We start from the raw sequence: 25,021 nt of genomic DNA, 5'->3' as shown, positions 1-25,021 counted from the left end.
TAGGGCAGACTAATTCCTTACTGTAGGGCAGACTAAGCCCATACTGTAGAGCAGACTAACTCCAAAATATAGTGCAGACTAACTCCTTACTGTAGGGCAGACTAAGCCCATACTGTAGAGCAGACTAACTCCATACTATAGAGCAGACTAACTATATACTGTAGAGCAGACTAACTCCATACTATAGAGCAGACTAACTCCATACTATAGATCAGACTAACTCCATACTGTAGGCAGACTAACTCCATACTGTAGAGCAGACTAACATCACATACCGGGCAGACTAACTCCATACTATAGGGCAGACTAATTCCTTACTGTAGGGCAGACTAAGCCCATACTGTAGAGCAGACTAACTCCAAACTATAGGGCAGACTAAGCCCATACTGTAGAGCAGACTAACTCCATACTGTAGAGCAGACTAACTCCATACTGTAGAGCAGACTAACTCCATACTGTAGAGCAGACTAACTCCATACTGTAGAGCAGACTAACTCCATACTGTAGAGCAGACTATCTCCACATACTGGGCAGACTAATTCTACATACTGGAGGGCAGACTAACTCCACATACTGTACAGCAGACTAACTCCATACTGTAGAGCAGACTAACACCACATACCTGGCAGACTAACTCCATACTGTACAGCAGACTTAGTCCATAATATAGAGCAGACTAACACCACATACCTGGCAGACTAACTCCATACTATAGAGCAGACTAACTCTATGCTATAGTGCAGACTAACTCCATACTGTAGAGTAGACTAACTCCATCCTGTACAGCAGACTTACTCCATACTATAGAGCAGACTAACACCACATACTGGGCAGACTAACTCCATACTGTAGAGCAGACTAACACCACATACTGGGCAGACTAACTCCATACTATAGAGCAGACTAACTCCAAGCTATAGGGCAGACTAACTCCTTACTGTAGAGCAGACTAAGCACATACTTTAGAGCAGACTAAGCCCATACTGTAGAGCAGACTAACTCCATACTGTAGAGCAGACTAACTCCCTACTGTAGAGCAGACTAACTCCATACTGTAGAGCAGACTAACTATATACTGTAGAGCAGACTAAATCCATACTATAGAGCAGACTAACTCCATACTATAGATCAGACTAACTCCATACTGTAGGCAGACTAACTCCATACTGTAGAGCAGACTAACACCACATACCGGGCAGACTAACTCCATACTGTAGAGCAGACTAACTCCATACTATAGAGCAGACTAACTCCCTACTGTAGAGCAGACTAACTCCATACTGTAGAGCAGACTAACTCCATACTGTAGAGCAGACTAACTCCATACTATAGAGCAGACAAACTCCATACTGTAGGCAGACTATCTCCAAACTATAGGGCAGACTAACTCTATACTGTAGAGGAGACTAACTCCATACTATAAAGCAGACTAACTCCAAACTATAGGGCAGACTAACTCCTTACTGTAGGGCAGACTAAGCCCATACTGTAGAGCAGACTAACTCCATACTGTAGAGCAGACTAACACCACATACCGGGCAGACTAACTCCATACTGTAGAGCAGACTAACTCCATAATATTGAGCAGACTAACTCCATACTGTAGAGCAGACTAACTCCATACTATAGAGCAGACTAACTCCATACTATAGGGCAGACTAATTCCTTACTGTAGGGCAGACTAAGCCCATACTGTAGAGCAGACTAACTCCAAAATATAGTGCAGACTAACTCCTTACTGTAGGGCAGACTAAGCCCATACTGTAGAGCAGACTAACTCCATACTATAGAGCAGACTAACTATATACTGTAGAGCAGACTAACTCCATACTATAGAGCAGACTAACTCCATACTATAGATCAGACTAACTCCATACTGTAGGCAGACTAACTCCATACTGTAGAGCAGACTAACATCACATACCGGGCAGACTAACTCCATACTATAGGGCAGACTAATTCCTTACTGTAGGGCAGACTAAGCCCATACTGTAGAGCAGACTAACTCCAAACTATAGGGCAGACTAAGCCCATACTGTAGAGCAGACTAACTCCATACTGTAGAGCAGACTAACTCCATACTGTAGAGCAGACTAACTCCATACTGTAGAGCAGACTAACTCCATACTGTAGAGCAGACTAACTCCATACTGTAGAGCAGACTATCTCCACATACTGGGCAGACTAATTCTACATACTGGAGGGCAGACTAACTCCACATACTGTACAGCAGACTAACTCCATACTGTAGAGCAGACTAACACCACATACCTGGCAGACTAACTCCATACTGTACAGCAGACTTAGTCCATAATATAGAGCAGACTAACACCACATACCTGGCAGACTAACTCCATACTATAGAGCAGACTAACTCTATGCTATAGTGCAGACTAACTCCATACTGTAGAGTAGACTAACTCCATCCTGTACAGCAGACTTACTCCATACTATAGAGCAGACTAACACCACATACTGGGCAGACTAACTCCATACTGTAGAGCAGACTAACACCACATACTGGGCAGACTAACTCCATACTGTAGAGTAGACTAACTCCATACTGTAGAGTAGACTAACTCCATACTATAGACTAACTCTATGCTATAGGGCAGACTAACTCCATACTGTACAGCAGACTAACTCCATACTGTACAGCAGACTAACACCACATACTGGGCAGACTAACTCCATACTATAGAGTAGACTAACACCGTGTACTGGGCAGACTAACTCCATACTGTAGACAAACTCTATGCTATAGGGCAGACTAACTCCATACTGTAGAGCAGACTAACACCACATACTGGGCAGACTAACTCCATACTGTAGAGTAGACTAACTCCAATCTGAGGCAGTAACCTCAAGGTGCACTTGAACAACTTGAGAGTTTAGAGTTAAAATGACATGTTTACAAAATCCTTTTCTTTGCAGCTATATGAAACAAGATTTCATGCTGGATCAATAACATAGTAGCTCTATGATCTTGTTATTTTCTATTGTAATTTTGTAATGAATCGTGCCATATAATCAAATAATCTTGGTATCCTAATCAAAACAGGTCAAATGGATCATTTGGTTTGTCCATTGTTACATCTATTGTGTGAATTGTAACAAGATAACGGTCATGATTCCACCAAGGCCATATCCTTGTTACATCCTGTTGTCACCTTTCAAATCCTCCCATGTAAGATATGTGTTGTGAGGAGGACATGTTCACCAGGAGCCATATGTCAAGCATCTCAGAGTAGGGGTGCTGATCTAGGATCAGGTCTTCCCTGTCCATGCAATCTGGGGTGGCAGGTAGCCTAGTGGTTAGAGCGTTGGACTTGTAACAGAAAGTATGCCAGATCAAATCCCTGAGCTGACAAGGTCAAATTCTGTCGTACTGCCCCTGAACAAGGCAGTTAACCTGCTGTCATTGAAAATAAGAATTTGTTCATAACTGACTTGTCTAGTTAAAAAAAGAAAAAATCATATTTATTGTGATCTATAAGGCCAAACTGATCCTAAATCAGCACACCTATTCTGAGATGCTGATCCCTCTCAACTAAACCTGCATTCTGTCTCCTGCATTTTGAAGGGGTTTCTTGGCTGATAAGGAGTGATTGTAGACTCTTCATAAGGCATATCAAATATTACTACAATGGAAGACTGAATGTTTATAAATGGTTGTTTGCTGAAGAGGAGATATTGGTATACGCAGTACAGTGAATGGTATGACCCTTTCAACTTCAGTGTAAATAGTTTACCTCTCCATTTTCTCTCTTTCCCTCTATCCTCACACCTATACCCCTCCCTCTTCCCTCTTGTTTCTTTCTCTCTCATTCCATGCCTATCTTTCCATCCCTCTTCCATCCCTCTTTCATACCAGTGAATCAGTGAGCCATTCCAACCCTTTAAATATTGATCATTTACGATGGCTATCAGATGCTAGACTGATGCACAGCATACTGCATTCAGCAGTGTGAGCAGCATCGCAAATGAGGAAGGAGAGAGTAAGAGAGAGACAATTGGAGAGTGTGTGTATGTTGAGGGAGAGACGGTGAGGGAGGAGGTAATTGAGAGAGTGTGTGTATGTAGAGGGAGAGACAGTGAAGGAGGAGAGAATTGAGAGAGGGAGGTGTGTGATTGTGGGTGGGAAAGGCGGGAGACGGTTTGTACTGGAGAGAGAGCGAGAGAGAGAGCGAGAGAGAGAGAGAGCGCGAGAGAGCGAGAGAGAGCGAGAGAGAGAGAGAACTGCCCTGCTCTGCTGCAGTGGAGAGAAGTGAGGGTAGAGACTGCAGTCTCTGCTTATGGGAGAAATCAGTAGATATTACCACGGCACGGAAACGTTAGCTCTACGAGCCTGATTATTGGATGGGTCACCCAGCCAGTGGGAACATCACATTAGACTGGTAATACTTTCTACCTCACTCTCATTTCCTCCCTGGAAATGGTAATCAGCGGGTAATATAGACATGCAGGTCATTTAAGGACAACTTTAATGCTGATTTTGTTTTTATTATACAGTGTCAAATGATTGTCAAATGATTCTTCTGTTGTTTGAATATTTGAACTATGAATGTGCAAATCATTAGACAATTTGAGGTGTTTGTATGGTGTGTTTCTGGGGCTTTCGGTTTGTGACTAGCTAAGTGGAGCTGTCCAGTGTTGAACTGCATAAATGTAGACACTGGTATATAAGTGCTGCTGCCTGCAGCGTTGAGGTACAGTACGTACTACTATGAATAGGATGGATAGCTTTCTCTTCTTGTCTCTGTCTCCTTACAATCGCTATACAAGTTGAGAATTAGACAAGGGTTATTATGCTATGATTGAATATAGCCTGTGAGAATTGCTGTTACGACAATTATTATAAGTCGTGATGCATGATGTCCATTTGTTTGACAGGAATCACTTTAATTTGTCATATAATTATCCTTATCTGTTAAGATTGGTGTATATCGATAAATGAGAGCGAGGACAGAGTAAGCAGTTATGTCTATTCTAGCCATTTTCATTCTGTCTGTGACATCAAATAATTAGTAATTTCATTTGTCTGATCCCAAACTCCATTGGCTAGCATGGCCTCAGGCAGGCTGTAAGGTATCAGACAGAAACAATTCATCTGGATCTGATTTGCTCGGCAACAACTAGTTTCTCTGCTGTAGCGTTTCATAAGGAGACTGGAATTGAACACATGTCTTGTGGAGTGGGATAGCATATCGCCTTTAGCTGTTTTAAGTTTATTTTTAACACTTAAAAAAATGCACCTGTTGGAGATGCAAAGCGTGTTGATTTGTGGCCTATAGGTCAATTAAGATGAGGTTTCATTACGAACTCCAAGCCACGTTATAGAGCAGCACACTATACAGCCGACAATGCAGCACTTGCGTAGGTTGCATTCACGGTAAACGCTGCACATGTCGGCTCAATCATAAATTACCTGTCAGCGCTATAATGCGCTTTGCATTGAATCACAGCCTCATACAAGTTATGAACTACGTTGACAGAATACTGTTTTACTGTTGCTGATGACCCAAGTCTTGATCATTTCACTGTCTTGCGACTTTAGACAATGCATTTCCTACATACAGTATAGCATTGACTTAATACTTGGTATCTTAGGTAGACAACTGTACAGTTTACACAAAGTTTCTGATAACATAAATATGTCAACTGCATATAAACACCTCTTTACATCTACAACAAAAGACTGTTGGTTTGACAAGGTAACATTCTTTGATGCTAAAAGCTATACAAAATAGAGTGTATGTGGTGATCGGGCTGGGTGATCTAGAGCAAAATAGAGTGCACGTGGTGATCTGGCTGGCTGATCTAGAGAAAAATAGAGTGCGCGTGGTGATCTGGCTGATCTCAAGCAAAATAGAGTGCACGTGGTGATCTGGCTGGCAGATTCTAAAGTCTGTAAAGATCCATTGTAGACCTGCGTGTGTCGGTCTGTCTCCAGTGAGGACACATGTAATCGGGGTTAAGCTCTACGTTTGCCTGCCATGTATCCCAATTCTGCCCAATTGTCTTGCTTGCTCATTTAGATGGGCCTTAGAAACCGCTTGTCAACTAAACTGAGACAGATCGTTTTTGTCATCCAACCCTTTTAGAGGGAATGAAAAACCTCTGGGAAGCTTTTTGCATTGGAGAGCCTCTCACATACAGACGCATAGACACACACACACAGGCTCACACACACACACACACACACACACACACACACACACACACACACACACACACACACACACACACACACACACACACACACACACACACACACACACACACACACAGGTTCACACACAGGCTCATACACACACACAGGCTCACACACACACACACACACACACACACACACACACACACACACACACACACACACACACACACATTCCATGACATAGACTGACCAGGTGATTCCAGGTGAAAGCTATGACCTCTTATTGATGTCACCTGTTAAATCCAACTTCAGTCACTGTAGATAAAGGGGAGGAAACAGGTTAAATAATGATTTTCAAGCCTTAAGACAATTGAGACATGGATTGTGTATGTGTGCCATTCAGAAGGTGAATGGGCAAGACAAAATATTGAAGTGCCTTTGAACAGGGATGGCAGTAGGTGCCATGCGCACCGGTTTGAGTGTGTCAAGAACTACAACCCTGCTGGGTTTTTCACATTCAATAGTTTCCACTGTATCAAGAATGATCCACCACCCAAAGGACATTCAGTCAACTTGACAAGTTTGGGAAGCTTTGTAGTCAACATGAACACCTTGTAGAGTCCATGCCCCGACGAACTGAGGCTGTTCTGAGGGAAAAAGGAAGTGGAACTCAATGTTAGGAAGGTGTTCTTAATGTTATGTGCACTCAGTGTATGTTACAATAAGCATATCTTCAATTACAATATATCCAGTTTCTATCCCTTTTCAATAGTAGTTCAATAGTTTTCACTGTTTGTGAAAGTATTGTATACCAACCTCAAGCAATAATGGTATTTTGTATCAGCTACTTTTCCAAAGGGTTGTTGTATCATCAGTAGATGATAGGGGTAGTCTATTACCAGACCAATGGGATTGTATATGTCAGGAGAGATGATAGGGTTAGTCTATTACCAGACCAATAGGATTGTAGATGTCAGGAGAGATGATAGGGTTAGTCTATTACCAGACCAATAGGATTGTAGATGTCAGGAGAGATGATATGGCTAGTCTATTACCAGACCAATAGGATTGTAAATGTCAGGAGAGATGATATGGTTAGTCTATTACCAGACCAATAGGATTGTAGATGTCAGGAGAGATGATATGGTTAGTCTATTACCAGACCAATAGGATTGTAAATGTCAGGAGAGATGATAGGGTTAGTCTATCACCAGACCAATAGGATTGTAGATGTCAGGAGAGATGATAGGGTTAGTCTATTACCAGACCAATAGGATTGTAGATGTCAGGAGAGATGATAGGGCTAGTCTATTACCAGACCAATAGGATTGTAAATGTCAGGAGAGATGATAGGGTTAGTCTATTACCAGACCAAAAGGATTGTAGATGTCAGGAGAGATGATAGGGTTGATCTATTACCAGACCAATAGGATTGTAAATGTCAGGAGAGATGATAGGGTTAGTCTATCACCAGACCAATAGGATTGTAGATGTCAGGAGAGATGATAAGGTTAGTCTATCACCAGACCAATAGGATTGTAGATGTCAAGAGATGATAGGGCTAGTCTATTACCAGACCAATAGGATTGTAGATGTCAGGAGAGATGATAGGGTTAGTCTATTACCAGACCAATAGGATTGTAGATGTCAGGAGAGATGATAGGGTTAGTCTATCACCAGACCAATAGGATTGTAGATGTCAGGAGAGATGATAGGGTTAGTCTATTACCAGACCAATAGGATTGTAGATGTCAGGAGAGATGATAGGGATAGTCTATTACCAGACCAATAGGATTGTAGATGTCAGGAGAGATGATAGGGCTAGTCTATTACCAGACCAATAGGATTGTAAATGTCAGGAGAGATGATATGGTTAGTCTATTACCAGACCAATAGGATTGTAGATGTCAGGAGAGATGATAGGGTTAGTCTATTACCAGACCAATAGGATTGTAAATGTCAGGAGAGATGATAGGGTTAGTCTATCACCAGACCAATAGGATTGTAGATGTCAGGAGAGATGATAGGGTTAGTCTATTACCAGACCAATAGGATTGTAGATGTCAGGAGAGATGATAGGGCTAGTCTATTACCAGACCAATAGGATTGTAAATGTCAGGGGAGATGATAGGGTTAGTCTATTACCAGACCAAAAGGATTGTAAATGTCAGGAGAGATGATAGGGTTGATCTATTACCAGACCAATAGGATTGTAAATGTCAGGAGAGATGATAGGGTTAGTCTATCACCAGACCAATAGGATTGTAGATGTCAGGAGAGATGATAGGGTTGATCTATTACCAGACCAATAGGATTGTAGATGTCAGGAGAGATGATAGGGTTAGTCTATCACCAGACCAATAGGATTGTAGATGTCAAGAGATGATAGGGCTAGTCTATTACCAGACCAATAGGATTGTAGATGTCAGGAGAGATGATAGGGTTAGTCTATCACCAGACCAATAGGATTGTAGATGTCAAGAGATGATAGGGCTAGTCTATTACCAGACCAATAGGATTGTCGATGTCAGGAGAGATGATAGGGTTGATCTATTACCAGACCAATAGGATTGTAGATGTCAGGAGAGATGATAGGGTTGATCTATTACCAGACCAATAGGATTGTAAATGTCAGGAGAAATGATAGGGTTAGTCTATCACCAGACCAATAGGATTGTAGATGTCAGGAGAGATGATAGGGCTAGTCTATTACCAGACCAATAGGATTGTAGATGTCAGGAGAGATGATAGGGTTAGTCTATTACCAGACCAATAGGATTGTAGATGTCAAGAGATGATAGGGTTAGTCTATCACCAGAACAATAGGATTGTAGATGTCAGGAGAGATGATAGGGTTAGTCTATCACCAGACCAATAGGATTGTAGATGTCAAGAGATGATAGGGCTAGTCTATTACCAGACCAATAGGATTGTCGATGTCAGGAGAGATGATAGGGCTGATCTATTACCAGACCAATAGGATTGTAGATGTCAGGAGAGATGATAGGGTTGATCTATTACCAGACCAATGGGATTGTAAATGTCAGGAGAGATGATAGGGTTAGTCTATCACCAGACCAATAGGATTGTAGATGTCAGGAGAGATGATAGGGTTGATCTATTACCAGACCAACAGGATTGTAGATGTCAGGAGAGATGATAGGGTTTGTCTATTACCAGACCAATAGGATTGTAGATGACAGGATAGATGATAGGTTTGATCTATTACAAGACTAACAGGATTTAGAGATGTTACGTTACTGTGACGTGCACATCTACTCTCATCGTCATTATTGATTTTGGTGTGTAATAGATGTATAACCAATTCTGTATGTGCAGAATAGGGGAGTAGGCCTTTGTCATATTCCACCTTAGATATCCTGCCCTGGGAGAAGGATACAATAGGGACAGCAGGGAGGCAGAGCCGGACAATGGCCGTGTGGCAACAAGTAGCTCTTTATCCTATGGGTTGTTGAATGGGTTGGCTCAAGGTTAGAGGTACACTTTTCTCACTGTCGTGACATTTCTAAGCCCTGCTTAGTCCTACCCAATCAAATATGAGTATGACTCACAATGAGTATCACCATGATCTGTAAATGTTAATCATATGCTGGTGTCACCCCTGAGACTCCAGTGTAGCTAGGAATTCTGGGAAATAAATGGTCAGACTTCAATGTAATTGGGTAACGTTTCCTACTCTCTCCTCCTGTTGCCGCCCCTGAGAGCAACACAGAACTGGCACAGAATGATATGATGCTTGCTGAGGCCTGAGATGAGAATTTATTTGGCCAGCTGTTTGTAGTCTATAGGATTCCGCAGAAGAAGACAGACGCGGGGTTATTGTGTTTCATGCATTCTTATTCATTATGATTGTGGTTGGTGATTACGGATTGCAGTTAGATTGATAAACACTGTTATTACCTTAACCAGCATCTGGGTAGCAGGGCAGTTAATTCAGGAAGTTAACTCAAATTGCAGTTCAATAATAAAAATAAATACTTTTTTTTTTTTTAAGTTCAAACATTTCTGATTTGTACATTTCTAATCAATTCCTGAATTGACTGCCTTCAATTTGAGTTGAGCCAAACCCTGCTGGGTAGATTAGAAAATATATAATTAATTTGCTTCCTGTTATACCTTTTTCTATTTGCACAGTGATCTCATCTCTAACATTAATATAATTTATCTGAAATGAATCCTTAATTAGACATGAGAAGCCATTCACTGTTATAGATGATTAGACATGAGAAGCCATTCACTGTTATAGATGATTAGACATGAGAAGCCATTCACTGTTATAGATGATTAGACATGAGAAGCCATTCACTGTTATAGATGATTAGACATGAGAAGCCATTCACTGTTATAGATGATTAGACATGAGAAGCCATTCACTGTTATAGATGATTAGACATGAGAAGCCATTCACTGTTATAGATGATTAGACATGAGAAGCCATCCACTGTTATAGATGTGTAATTATGAGTCAGTACATGATAATGGGAACTCCTGAGAACTCTTTGGGGAGCAATAGGCGGGGCCTATAACAGTTGGTCTAACATGCATCCGAAGGTCATAATTCCCATTCAGCCTCTCCATCTCACCTTCTCACAGGGTTAATTGTGTCAGTACAGTTCATTGCTAATCCTATTAGGATTCAAATCAAATCAAATTGTATTTATCACATGGGCCTTGCTGTGAAATGCTAACTTACAAGCCCTTAACCAACAATGCAGTATTAAGAAAATAAGAGTTAAGAAAATATTTACTAAATAAACTAAAGTTAAAAAAGTAACACAATAAAATAACAATAATGAGACTATATGCGGGGGTACAGGTTAGTCGAGGTAATTGAGGTACTATGTACATATAGGTAGGGGTAAAGTGACTATGCATAGATAATAAACAGTGATGAATTGTTCAGCAGCCTTATGGGTTGGGGGTAGAAGCTGATAAGGAGCATTTTGGACCTAGACACTCCAGTAGAATGAAGGATGTTTCGGTCACGATTGCCTCATTTCAATTTGGTGGAGATGATTGTTTCAGAAGAGACATAGTGTGCTGCCATCCTGTTAGAAGGTAACAGATTATTTTATTACAATGGTTAAATTGGATTTTCATTGTGTTCAATGGTGTTATTTGCCCCCTAGTGGCGCTTTCTGGTACTTAGAAAGACGACGCAAACAGGAAGTACAGAATTAGTTTTGCACGCAAAGAAGCAGCTACAAACAACGCTACGGTGCAGGTCTTTCGGTTATTTCTTGTCACGCTTCAGCCTTGGAAATATTTGTTTGTAAGTTCGATTCAAGCATTTAGCTAATGATGATAATCTTGTTATTGATAGAGTTGCTTACATATCAATATTGGTTGCATTTACTCACAAATTGCAATGCCTTTAAATGTATGTCGTTAGCTGTATTACTTTGCTCGTGCGTCATGCAAACGAATTGTAAAATATACAATACTGTAGTTTTGTTACTGTTCCTAGTGTAATATGCTTTGTTATTCTACATAAATGGTTGTACATTAGAGTAATGAAAGGAGCCAATTACCATATGAGTAACAATTAGCTATATGGTTTGGCATCATGCCAGATGCATGGTACCTTAGCACGTGCTTTGTATTTATGCAACTTCAAATGTTTAATGTACAGCTACAGTATGTCGGTGTGAATTGAATACTAAAGTATATTCTTTTCTGTATTTTGCAGTTTCACAACATAAACGTTTTCAATATATTCATTCAAGAAAAGTCACGCCTTGGGAGTTTTATTGAAGACTTAGTTGTTAGCTATCTGTCTAGTTTTGCATGGGAACGCAACTCAAGGACAGAATAGTGAAAAAACATCATCACATCGGGCTCAAGCTCAAAAATAACCACACACGGTGGTTTTGTTTCTACGTTCATCAGCAAACAAAGCCTCTCTTCCTAGGGAAGACCAGGAGTCTATGATGCAACAACCAGAGCCAGGTGTTCAACAGAGAGAGATGGAAGAGCCTCTTCAGCACATTGGGACCAAGTCTCAATCTACAAGATCAAGGTCATCAAAACAGTCAAGCAGATCCTCAACCGCGAGTTCTGCAGCCATCAAAGCACGCGCCAAGGCGGACTCAGCACGCGCACAAGTCTCTTATGCTGAGAAGGAAGCTTCTGTGATGAAACAAAAGGCAGAAATAGAGGCCAGCTTGTTGAAGCAAAAAGCTGACCTCGAGGCGAGTTTATATGTTCTCCAAGTTGAGAGAGCAGCTGCTGCTGCGTCGGCTGAAGCTGCAGCCTTTGAAGAAGTTGTAGGATCAGAACGCAGAGAGCTTCGCAAAGAACTAGACACAGGGACACAGCCCTTAAGTCCAGTCCAACGTACATGTGAGTATGTGCAACAACATGCTAGGCCCTACTTTGCTGAACTTCCATTTGAAGTGGAGAAAAAAGAGCTTAGTGTTGACCCAGCTACATGCCATTATCCAGAAAGTAGCAAACAACAGAACACGAGCAGAGACTCTCCGTTCAAAAGAAATTAACAGCAGCATGGTGGAAATAGAAAGCAAGCCCACTTCCAGTCACACACACACAACTTCCCTGAGTCACAAGTGGCACCAGACCTCACCAAGTACCTCCTACGACGTGAGATGGTGAGTTCCGGACTCCTGAAGTTTGATGATCGCCCTGAAAATTATTGGGCATGGAAAGCATCCTTTCTCAATACGATCAGAGATTTGAATTTATCAGCCAGGGAAGAGTTAGATCTAATTACCAAGTGGCTAGGGGCAGAGTCATCTGAGCAAGCAAACAGAATTAGATCTGTCCATATTTTCAACGCAACAGCAGGACTTAACATGGTCTGGCAACGACTAGAAGAGTGCTATGGTACACCCGAAGTGATCGAAAATGCACTGTTGAAGAAAATTGATGATTTTCCAAAACTGGATAACAAAGACAATCACAAACTAAGAGAACTAGGTGACATTCTTCTCGAACTGGAGTGTGCTAAAGTAGAAGGGTACCTTCCAGGCCTCGCTTATCTGGACACATCTCGGGGGGTAAACCCTATTGTAGAGAAACTTCCATTCAGTTTACAAGAAAAATGGATAGCACAGGGATCCAAATATAAGGAGGACTATCGGGTAGCATTCCCACCATTCTCGTTCTTCTCGAGATTCATCAGGAACCAGGCGAAAATTAGAAATGACCCCAGCTTCACCCTCTACACCTCAACTAACCAGGTGTCCATGAAAACTGAGAAACCTACCAGGTACAGCAGCAAGACACCTGTGACTGTATACAAGACAGATGTGTCATCTGAGGCCTCAGACCACCAAACCAAACCCAGCAAGACAAAGGTTGAAAACCCTGACCGTCACTGCCCAATACATAACAAGCCTCATCCTCTTAAAAGGTGTCGTGGGTTTAGATACAAAACTCTAGATGAGCGCAAATCATATCTCAAAGACAATGGCATTTGTTTCCGATGTTGTGGGTCAACTCAGCACAGAGCTAAAGACTGTAAGGTTTCAATCAAGTGCTCTGAGTGCGACAGCGACAGGCATCTTGCTGCTCTGCATCCAGGCCCAACCCCTACAAATACAGACACCGCTACAGCAGAGACAGAGCATGGCGGGGAGCAAGGTGACGATGCTCTTCTATCTGTCACCTCAAAGTGTACAGAGATCTGTGGTGAGGCAGTCAATCCAAGATCATGTTCAAAAATATGCCTAGTCAAAGCTTATCCGGCTGGGAAAAGAGAGAAAGCTGTCAAAATGTATGTAGTGCTTGATGAACAGAGTAACAAATCTCTGGCCAAGACAGAGTTTTTCAGTCTCTTCAACATCAATGACAACTCTGCTCCATACACCATGAAGACGTGTTCTGGGGTAACAGAGACTTCAGGCAGGAGAGCCGTCAACTTCATGGTGGAGTCTATAGATGGACACATGCAGCTCACTCTCCCTACCCTGATAGAGTGGGATATGATGCCAGACGATAGGATGGAGATTCCCTCCCCCGACATTGCGTATCATCATCCCCATCTGCAACCAGTTATGGACAGAATTCCAGCTGTGGACCCAGACGCTCCCATCCTCCTGCTCTTAGGACGAGACATCTTAAGGGTACACAAGGTACGAGAGCAAATCAATGGGCCCCACGACACTCCTTATGCACAGCGACTCGACCTCGGGTGGGTCATCGTAGGTGAGGTCTGTCTGGGAACGGCTCACCGACCAGCCAATGTTAACGTGTTCAGGACAAACATACTTCAAAATGGTCGCACATCCTATCTGAGCCCTTGCCCTGACATCATCCAGGTGAAAGAGAACTACAACAGCGTAGCTCAGAAACACATCTCTCCCTCTACAGTGCACTTGAGAGATCCAAACACAACTGTGAACACAGACAGCCTGGGATGTTCCGTGTTCGACAAAACACAAGACGATGATAAACCAGCACCATCAGTGGAGGACAAAGCCTTCTTGGACATTATGGACAAACAGGTTTTCCAGGATGATGGAAACAACTGGGTGGCTCCACTACCCTTTCGCCCCACTAGACGTCGCCTTCCTAATAACAGGGAGCAGGCCATGAACCGTCTCACATCACTTCGCAGGACTTTAGACAAAAAGCCTGACATGAAGCGTCATTTTATTGACTTCATGCAAAAGATGCTGGATAACGACCAAGCCGAACCTTCACAGCCACTAGAGGGAGACGAAGAACGTTGGTATCTGCCCATATTTGGTGTTTACCATCCACAAAAGCCTGAACAAATACGAGTAGTATTTGACTCCGGTGCTAAGTGTCAAGGCGTGTCACTTAACGATGTTCTGCTCAGTGGTCCAGACTTAAACAACACACTCTTGGGTGTCCTAATGCGTTTCCGCAAGGATTGCATTGCACTAACAGCAGATGTGCAACAAATGTTTTACTGTTTTGGTGTACGTGAGGATCACAGAGATTACTTAAGGTTTCTCTGGTATGAAGACAACAACCCAGATGGAAACATAACCGAGTACAGGATGAAAGTGCATGTATTTGGGAACAGCCCTTCACCAGCCGTAGCCATCTACTGCATGAGACGAGCAGCGCTACAGGGTGAGAAGGAACATGGGTCAGAACCCAAGCAATATGTAGTGAGGAACTTCTACGTCGATGATGGTCTGACATCAGTAGCTACTACAGAAGAAGCTGTCAACATTCTAAGAAAAACACAAGCAATGTTGGCGGAGTCCAACATGAAACTACACAAGATTGCATCCAATAGCAAAACAGTTATGGAAGCATTCCCTATGGAGGACCGTGCGAAAGACTTAAAAGATCTGGACCTAGGAGTGGATCCTCTCCCCTTTCAACGGAGTCTGGGACTTTCCTGGAACCTGGAAACAGACAGCTTCTCATTCCAGGTGTCCCACAATGAGAAGCCTTTTACGCGGAGAGGCATCCTGTCCACAGTGAATAGTCTTTATGACCCCCTTGGGTTCGTGGCTCCAATAACAATGCAAGGTAAAGCCTTAATCAGAGAACTCTCTTCTGATCAGAGTGAGTGGGATGCCCCTCTTCCCACAGAAAAAGAAGAGGAATGGAAAATGTGGAAGGAATCTTTGATGGAGTTGGAACATATGAATATTCAGCGGACCTACATCCCAGTCTCCTTGTCTACCACTCAAAGAAGAGAGCTACACATCTTCTCGGATGCCTCTACAGTAGCCATAGGAGCGGTAGCCTACCTGAGAGTTATTGACTCGGAAGATCAATGCCATGTTGGATTTGTCATGGGGAAATCAAAATGGGCCCCTCGTCCGGCCCACACTATCCCACGCCTAGAACTGTGTGCGGCTTTGCTAGCTGTTGAGATGTATGAACTGATCAAAGACGAAATTGACATTGATATACATGCAGCCAAGTTCTACACAGACAGTAAGATAGTTCTCGGTTACATCCACAATGTCACCAAAAGATTCTATGTTTATGTTGCCAATAGGATAACTCGCATCAGGAAGTCTACCCATCCAGATCAGTGGTGCTATATAAACACTGACAGCAATCCAGCAGACCATGCAACCAGGCCCATACTTGCTGCGCTCTTAAAACACACTAGTTGGTTCTCAGGTCCACAGTTCCTGAACCAAACAAACTCGAGTAAGCCTGAGAACATCAATTTTGACCTTGCAGAGCCTCACACAGATGCAGAGATTCGACCAGACGTCACTGTCTTTGCCTCTAAAGTTTCTGGAGCTCAACTCGGCTCTCATCGCTTTGAGAGGTTCTCAAGCTGGAAAACTCTCAATCGAGCCACAGCACGACTCATTCATGTTGCAAGATCCTTCCATGAAGGTGCAGACAACACCAGCTGCAGAGGCTGGCATGACTGTAATAAACCATGCGGTACAAGTGAGTTGTCACAAGCCAAAACAGCAATCATTCACTGTGTGCAACATGAAGCCTTCAGAGAGGAATTCAAATGCATTGAAAAAGGAAAAGAGTTCCCAAAGCAAAGTACACTCAAAAAGCTGAACCCAGTGATTGATGAGGATGGGTTGCTGAGGGTGGGAGGCCGCTTATCCTCCGCCGACATGTTACAAGACGAAAAACATCCTCTCATCAACCCACGGACACATCATGTTGCCACTCTGCTGGTAAGACATTATCACGAGCAAGTGGCTCACCAAGGCCGTCATTTTTCAGATGGAGCTATTCGAGCAGCAGGCTTCTGGATTATTGGGAGCAAACGTCTGGTCTCTGGTATCATTCACAAGTGTGTCACCTGCCGCAAGGTTAGAGGGAGGTTAGTTGACCAAAAAATGGCTGACTTGCCTGCAGACAGACTCACATCTGAACCACCATTCACCAGCGTTGGACTTGATGTGTTTGGACCATGGAATGTCATAACTCGTCGCACTAGAGGTGGTAGTGCAGACTCCAAGCGCTGGGCGGTGCTCTTTACATGTATGTCTACTAGAGCAGTCCATATCGAGCTTATCGAATCCATGTCCACATCCAGCTTCATCAACGCGCTGAGGCGTTTTTTCGCTATCTGTGGTCCAGCAAAAGTGCTACGGTCTGATCGAGATACAAACTTCATAGGTGCCTGCAGGGAACTGGGTATCGACACAAATGACTCAGAACTGACTAAATACCTCTCAGATAAGGGATGTACTTGGATATTTAATCCTCCACACTCGTCTCATATGGGTGGTTCTTGGGAGAGACTCATTGGGGTTGCCAGACGTATTCTTGATGCTATGCTGTTTCAGACGGGCTCCACTCGTCTCACACATGAGGTCTTGAGCACTCTTATGTCTGAAGTTATGGCAATAATCAATGCGAGACCCTTAGTGTCAGTATCAACCGACCCTGGTTAAATTGGATTTTCATTGTGTTCAATGGTGTTATTTGCCCCCTAGTGGCGCTTTCTGGTACTTAGAAAGACGACGCAAACAGGAAGTACAGAATTAGTTTTGCACGCAAAGAAGCAGCTACAAACAACGCTACGGTTCAGGTCTTTCGGTTATTTCTTGTCACGCTTCAGCCTTGGAAATATTTGTTTGTAAGTTCGATTCAAGCATTTAGCTAATGATGATAATCTTGTTATTGATAGAGTTGCTTACATATCAATATTGGTTGCATTTACTCACAAATTGCAATGCCTTTAAATGTATGTCGTTAGCTGTATTACTTTGCTCGTGCGTCATGCAAACGAATTGTAAAATATACAATACTGTAGTTTTGTTACTGTTCCTAGTGTAATATGCTTTGTTATTCTACATAAATGGTTGTACATTAGAGTAATGAAAGGAGCCAATTACCATATGAGTAACAATTAGCTATATGGTTTGGCATCATGCATGGTACCTTAGCACGTGCTTTGTATTTATGCAACTTCAAATGTTTAATGTACAGCTACAGTATGTCGGTGTGAATTGAATACTAAAGTATATTCTTTTCTGTATTTTGCAGTTTCACAACATAAACGTTTTCAATATATTCATTCAAGAAAAGTCATGCCTTGGGAGTTTTATTGAAGACTTAGTTGTTAGCTATCTGTCTAGTTTTGCATGGGAACGCAACTCAAGGACAGAATACATAGCATATTATAATTGATATATTATAATCACCTTAGTCTTTGCCATTCCTTCAGAGAGAGCAGATCCCGCATCATAAATGGAAAATAGTCCTCTTTGGAACAAATTTTGGAAAGGGAGCCGTAGTATTTATTTGGCACGTTTTCCACCTCAAGTAGAAGATGTGTTAACTCCAACCATTCATTTTTATTTAATCCCTAACGGACCGTGATGTAATGCTGTAATGTTGAATATCGGCTTTCACAAGGGACTGAGGGCTCATTTGACAGAATTTTACTCCATTGACATTGATGTAATATTAAGATACTGTGTCTCATTCCTCAAACAAATGAGATTAGCCGTTTTATCCCTGAGTTAAATCCATTTAGGAGTTTATAGTACATTAAGGATGCAGGACTACCGGCTGGCATTTTTATCCTCAGGGTCTGTGATGTGGACTAATGTCAAGGAGGCCATTTCCCTACAAACCACTCCAGCCTTGTCACTGTGCTGCTCCACTGTCTGGCACATTGCTAAGGCATTGAGTTGGGTCACATGGTATAATTGTAGATCCTCCATTTTGTTACTTTGTGTGGAGAAAACCAATACTCAGCTACTAAATTGTTTCTATTGGAGTGGAGTGCCAGAGAGGACTAATCTAACTGCTGAAGTAAATCTCTAACAGATGCCTGTTTTTAATTCCCTAAACATTGCCATGATAGTGATACATGTATGTCAACAGGTAATGAGTGATGAAATACTTGTCTTTTTGATGTGTGTGTGTGTGTGTTTGTGTGTTATACCAAAGGTTTACACACTTCATTGCCTGTGCTGCTGGTGATGGCAACTGACCATCTCTTTGTGTGTCTGTGACTTGCCCCAGGGACTGTGTGTGTGGCCTAGTCATTGAGGATGAAGTGGAACCTGTTCAAGAATAAGCCTGAGGCCATGGTGGGTCCAGAGCCCACGGGCACCGGCGCCACTATGACCGCAGCCCCAGCCGTCGCCATCGCCACCACCATGGCTGAACCCCCAGGCAACGGCACAGTTTCCAAGAACGACATGTTCGAAGAGATCAAGAGCAAGTTCATGAACGAGATCGATAAGATCCCATGTACGTCTTCCCTGATTAACCAAAATACTTAATTTTTTCCCAACCCTCACTCATAACTCATGTACTATGATTGGAACAATATTGGAACATAGAATCTTAAATCTGAATGATCTCATAGGAGTGATCTCATAAGACTCCTACCCATATTGAGGTATTTACATAGTAGTGTTCTTTTCCTCATAATTTCCCTGTGTGTGTTGCAGTGCCCTCCTGGGCCATCATAGCTATCGCTGTGGTGGCCGCCCTCCTCATCCTCACCTGCTGCTTCTGCATCATCAAGAAGTGCTGCTGTAAGAAGAAGAAGAACAAGAAGGGCAAGAAGGGCAAAGATGGCCTCAACATGAAGAACATGAAAGGAGACGAGGTATGGTGCTTCGGGCTCCACATTTAAACTCAGTTTGCAGAGTACATGCAGCTCCGACAGACATAACATATATCACACTCAGGATACGCATTTCATGTGAACACAAAACTCATAAAACTCATATGAATATGAACACAAAACTCACATGAATATCAGTAGGTTAAGTTATTTATTTTTAGATGATGAACGTAGACATACAGGACTAGGATAGCTGACAGATGGCGTCTATAATTATTAGCCTACTAAGCCACAGACTCCATTCCTCCATAACAACAAGGTTGCCTGATTTATTTACTGTGCAACAATTTGTTTTGCTTGAGGAACTTGGGAAAATTTTGGTAAATATGTAAAGATGCAAGATCTTAATTTGACCACAGTAAAATACACTACCTGACCAAAAGTATGTGGACACCTGCTTTGGCATTGTCACGCTGAAACAGGAAAGGGCCTTCCCCAAACTATTGCCACAAAGTTGGAAGAACAGACTCGTCTAAAATGGGATTGTATGCTGTAGCGTTAAGATTTCACTTCACTGGAACTAAGGTGCCTAGCTTGAACCATGAACAACAGCCCCAAACCATTATTCGTCCTCCACAAAACTTTGCAGTTGACACTATGCATTCAGGCAGGTAGCGTTCTCCTGGAATCTGCCAAACCCAGATGCGTCCGTTGGACTGCCAGATGGTAAAGCGTGATTCATCAAATTAAATCAAATTCAAATAAGATTGTGTTTGTCACATGAGCCGACTACACCAGGTGCAAACCTTATCGTTAAATGCTCAGTTACAAGCCCTTAACCAACAATGCAGTTTTAAGAAAATAGAGTTACTAAATAAACTAAAGGAAAACATAAAAAAGTTTAAAAGTTAGACAATAAAATAATAATAATGAGGCTATATACAGGGGGTACTGATACCGAGTCAATGGGTGGTGGTACAGGTTAGTCGAGGTCATTTGTACATGTAGGTAGGGGTAAAGTGACAATGCATAGACAATAAATAGCGAGTAACAGCAGTGTAAAAACGAAGTAGGGGGGGGGGGGTCAATGCAAATAGTCAATTTGATTGACTGTTCAGCAGTCTTATGGCTTATCGGTAGAAGCTGTTAAGGAGCCTTTTGGACCAAGACTTGGTGCTGGATTATAAACACCTGTAAGCAACGGGTGTAGCTGAAATAGCCAAATCCAATCATTTGAAGGGATGTCCACATACTTTTGTATGTATATACCGTAATTGCAGCAACAGAATTTGAATTTTTATTCCATAATGTTGCTTGATCAGTGGTTGGACTATTAGCTGGCCAAAAGTAGGCTACATCAAGAGTGCAATACTGTTAATATAACCATGTGTTAGTGTGGGTTTTCTGTGAATTTATGTCAATCACGAAGATACTCTGCATTTCCTGCGGTGCAGGACAATTCTCAGCAGCAAGAGAGTGATCAAATTAAGATCTGACATCTGTATATAGATTTGACCAACAACACATGCTCTTTATGCATCCCTTGGTGTATCAGTAACAACCTTTGACCTTTCATTGGCAGCACTTAGACCAGACTTAGGGAGACATGTCGATAACCTCCTATCCTCTCTGTTCTCTTGATGTGGTTGTTGTTGTTGTTGTTTTAAAATGTGTGCTGTACTTCATTGTGACATGCAGTGAAAATTACACATTTGTTATGGGAAAAGGACCAGGGATGGTTTAGGTATTGGGAAAAGGACCAGGGATGGTTTTGTATGGGAAAAGGACCAGGGATGGTTTGGGTAATGGGGAAAGGACCAGGGATGGTTTGGGTAATGGGGAAAGGACCAGGGATGGTTTGGGTAATGGGAAAAGGACCAGGGATGGTTTAGGTAATGGGAAAAGGACCAGGGATGGTTTAGGTATTGGGAAAAGGACCAGGGATGGTTTGGGTATGGGAAAAGGACCAGGGATGGTTTGGGTAATGGGAAAAGGACCAGGGATGGTTTGGGTATGGGAAAAGGACCAGAGATGGTTTGGGTAATGGGAAAAGGACCAGGGATTGTTTGGGTAATGGGAAAAGGACCAGGGATGGTTTAGGTAATGGGAAAAGGACCAGGGATGGTTTGGGTAATGGGAAAAGGACCAGGGATGGTTTGGATAATGGGAAAGGGATCAGGGATGGTTTGGGTAATGGGAAAAGGACCAGGGATGGTTTGGGTAATGGGAAAAGGACCAGGGATGGTTTGGGTAATGGGAAAAGGACCAGGGATGGTTTGGATAATGGGAAAGGGATCAGGGATGGTTTGGGTAATGGGAAAAGGACCAGGGATGGTTTGGGTAATGGGTAGAGAAGGTAATGAAGCCCTGTCTTTTGTGGCTTTCCAATTAACGGATGAGTGCTAGGGTAAGCTGCCCTCCGTGCTTAAGGATAATAGACACGATACTCATGGATCAGAGGAGCCATATCTCAGACTAAGCAGAATAAACAGGGGAGGACTGTGAAAAGTGCTCCTGCTTAATTCCAGGCTGAATGTGTCCAATATCATTAACAGGGCCCCATTCAACAGTAACAGTTATTAAAACAATGAATTGTCTCCACATGGTGAAAGATGGTCCTGGAAGAAGGACGTTTACATTTTTATTTTTTTTACAAACAGACAATCACTGTGTCATTTTTCATCGTCCCAGTGTTGCCGGTGGTGGTGTTTGTTTTCTGGTGTGTCGTAAGTTCAAACCTCTTCCTCTCTCTGTTCTCCTCCTCTTCACTTTGTCTCTTATGTGTGCATCGTGTTTCTTGACTGTGATGGACCCCTGATCTACGGTAGGTGGAAGGATCGCGGTGATGCTCTCTGGCCCATGGGCAGATGATGATGATGATGATGATGATGATGATGAGGAGGGGGGGGGGGGTTTCATGGAATGAAAATCGTAGCTTCTTTGCTTTTCTATCATGTTTTGTAATTATGTTTTGAGAATTGAAATGAGAACACTATGGTCTACTCCATAAAACCCTGAGAGAAAACTAAATAAATATTTAAATAACGTATCGCCCATTATGTGACATTGTGATGCCAAACTCACCCCAATATGAAACGTATTGGGCACAGTTTAAACGCAACCCACAAATAACACTATTAATATATGCATGTGAAAAAGGGCATGGTTGGTTGTTTGTGGGACATGATGACGACAATGCTAACCGCATGACCAATCAATCAATATTTTTCATCTGTACCCCAATGACTTTGTCACTCAATGAAGAGTGAAAACGAGAATTTAAAAATAAAGAACAGGTTTGCAGATGAAATAGTCACGGAAACTTGAACATGTCAGAAACAGGGGTTATCTAACTGAAATACTGCAAATAGCTGGCTATGCCCTTTAATACTGTAGCTACCATTTGGCTGGGAAAAATGGTGACCTGACTTGAGAGGAACATTCCTTGGTGACACATTCATGGAATAAAAAGGAAGCAAGTAAGATTATACAGGCCCTGCTTTTGAAGGATCAGTTAACTAGTTCCTTGGGAATATTGGGTAAGATGTAAAAGACAGGGTAAAACAATTGTGTCACCAAAGGACATTTTGAATTCAAGTCATTAGCTAGAAAACATCATTCCTGAGTTCCTGGTTGCATTAGGGACAGGATGGTATTCCACTATGCCACCAGGTGAGAAGCAGGTAAGCGGGAGCAAGGCAACGCAAGGCAACGCAACAAACCGTGGTGCTACGCAATGCAAGGCAAGGCAACGCAACAAACCCTGGTGCTACAGTACGCAGCGCAACGCAATGCAACACAACACAAGCCTCTGAACGTCCACTGTCTGTCTGTGGCATGCTGTCTGTGGTGAGTGGAGCACCCTCCATCTGCCTCCTACACATAACCCCTGACCCCGCAACTCTGATCCCTGTGTCCTGTGTTCTACCACTGCAGAAACAGGACGATGATGATGATGAAGGTGAGACAGGCCTCACGGAGGAGGAGAAAGAGGAGGAAGAGAAGGAAGAGGAGAAACTTGGCAAGCTGCAGTACTCGCTGGACTATGACTTCCAAGACAGTAAGGTCAGTAGCTGATATTTTTACTATAAAAAAACCTACCATTTTTAGAACACAAAACATTATGTGTGCACATTTATCAATATGCCAACAGTGTGCAACAATGTCTAATTTATCATAACCATTACAGATAACAAATCCTAATAACTAAATTGACCCATATAGTCAGACAATAAAAACACTAGTGACATTTTAAGATTAATTTATTGAAACCGTAATATCAACTAGTTATATTATATTGTGGGAAACACAATCTCAAAAAGGCAGTAACCTCAGCAGTGGCCCTTGCTTGTGAAAGCCTTATGTTAGGAATCAAAAGGACTACTAAAAGTAAGTTGAGTTATTAAATATAAACTGAAATTAAATTGCTCCATTACTTATTCAGTCCACAAAAAAAAGTCATTTGAATCATTCATTGAAACCATAATGAGCTGTGTTACCTGCGTGGCTTTGGTGTGGTGACGGCGGTGCTTTGCAGCGGCAAAAGATGTGACGCGAGATTGCTGCTGCTACATATGCCTAGTATATGTAAAAAAGGTGATCTGTGGTTAAAGATTGAGTTTTGACGTCCGTTCGAGTACTCCGATACTGGATTACTCCTGCCCAGCCCTATCTTCTTCTAGAAATGAAAGGCATAGTTACACTAGTCTAAATAACAGATGTATGGATATCCAGAGAGTAGACTGGTGGACCTGAAGAACCTGGTGGTGAGTCATCCATCTAGGAATCCGTGTGTTTTTACTGAGCTACAGCTCAGATTTGGCATTGTTGAATACAAACTCCACATAGCATGCCTACAACCCCTAAAGGACCTTGAAAAAACAAGCATCTTTTATCAACAGCTCTGTAAAAACATCAGCAGAATTGTGCAGCGACAGTTTGGGGAGGGACAGCTGACAACTGCTGGACTTAGGGTTGATGAATAAAAATATTCAAGAGAGCAGTGAATCCAGATCGGGGGTTCTGGGAATGAGAGGGTTTCTCTAGTATATTCACTATTGTTGTAAATTAATGGGTAGAGTCAGTGTTACAGTGAGTGTGCAATGCCATGCAGGATTTTGGCAGTGTGACATAAGTCCAAGACGAGTGGAAATGCAGAGTCATTCTGAAATAAGGAAGTCCCTCATGAGATACGGACCCAGGATCAGGGCTTGGAGTCACTGACGCAGGATCCGGGCTTGGAATCACTGACGCAGGATCCGGGCTTGGAATCACTGACGCAGGATCAGGGCTTGGAATCACTGATGTAGGATCAGGGCTTGAGATGAAAATGTACATTAAAGCAGGTGCTTTCTTTCTAACTGAATGCATTTCTGTAC

The 25,021-nt window shown here is 42.5% G+C and overlaps 1 protein-coding gene across 4 annotated transcripts in view; it reads left to right on the top strand.

Moving 5' to 3' along the window:
• The window catches only part of LOC109899223 (synaptotagmin-2), a 54,767-nt gene that overhangs the window by 22,548 nt on the left and 7,198 nt on the right, over positions 1–25,021 (top strand). Inside the window, exons 1-4 of one of the 4 annotated variants that reach the window (XM_031831538.1) lie at positions 4,161–4,397; positions 19,091–19,321; positions 19,525–19,685; positions 23,586–23,708. In XM_031831538.1, coding sequence (XP_031687398.1) covers positions 19,120–19,321; positions 19,525–19,685; positions 23,586–23,708 — 486 coding nt within the window. In that variant the 5' untranslated portion in view covers positions 4,161–4,397; positions 19,091–19,119. Of the gene's footprint in view, positions 1–4,160; positions 4,398–19,090; positions 19,322–19,524; positions 19,686–23,579; positions 23,709–25,021 lie in introns of those variants that run through there. The other 3 variants (XM_020494293.2, XM_020494299.2, XM_020494281.2) reach the window with 3 other exon arrangements.

This window comes from Oncorhynchus kisutch, linkage group LG1 (assembly GCF_002021735.2).
Source record: "Oncorhynchus kisutch isolate 150728-3 linkage group LG1, Okis_V2, whole genome shotgun sequence".
Lineage (NCBI taxonomy): Eukaryota > Metazoa > Chordata > Actinopteri > Salmoniformes > Salmonidae > Oncorhynchus > Oncorhynchus kisutch.
Note: the sequence above shows the minus strand (reverse complement) of the source record. Positions and strands in the feature narration are given on the sequence as shown.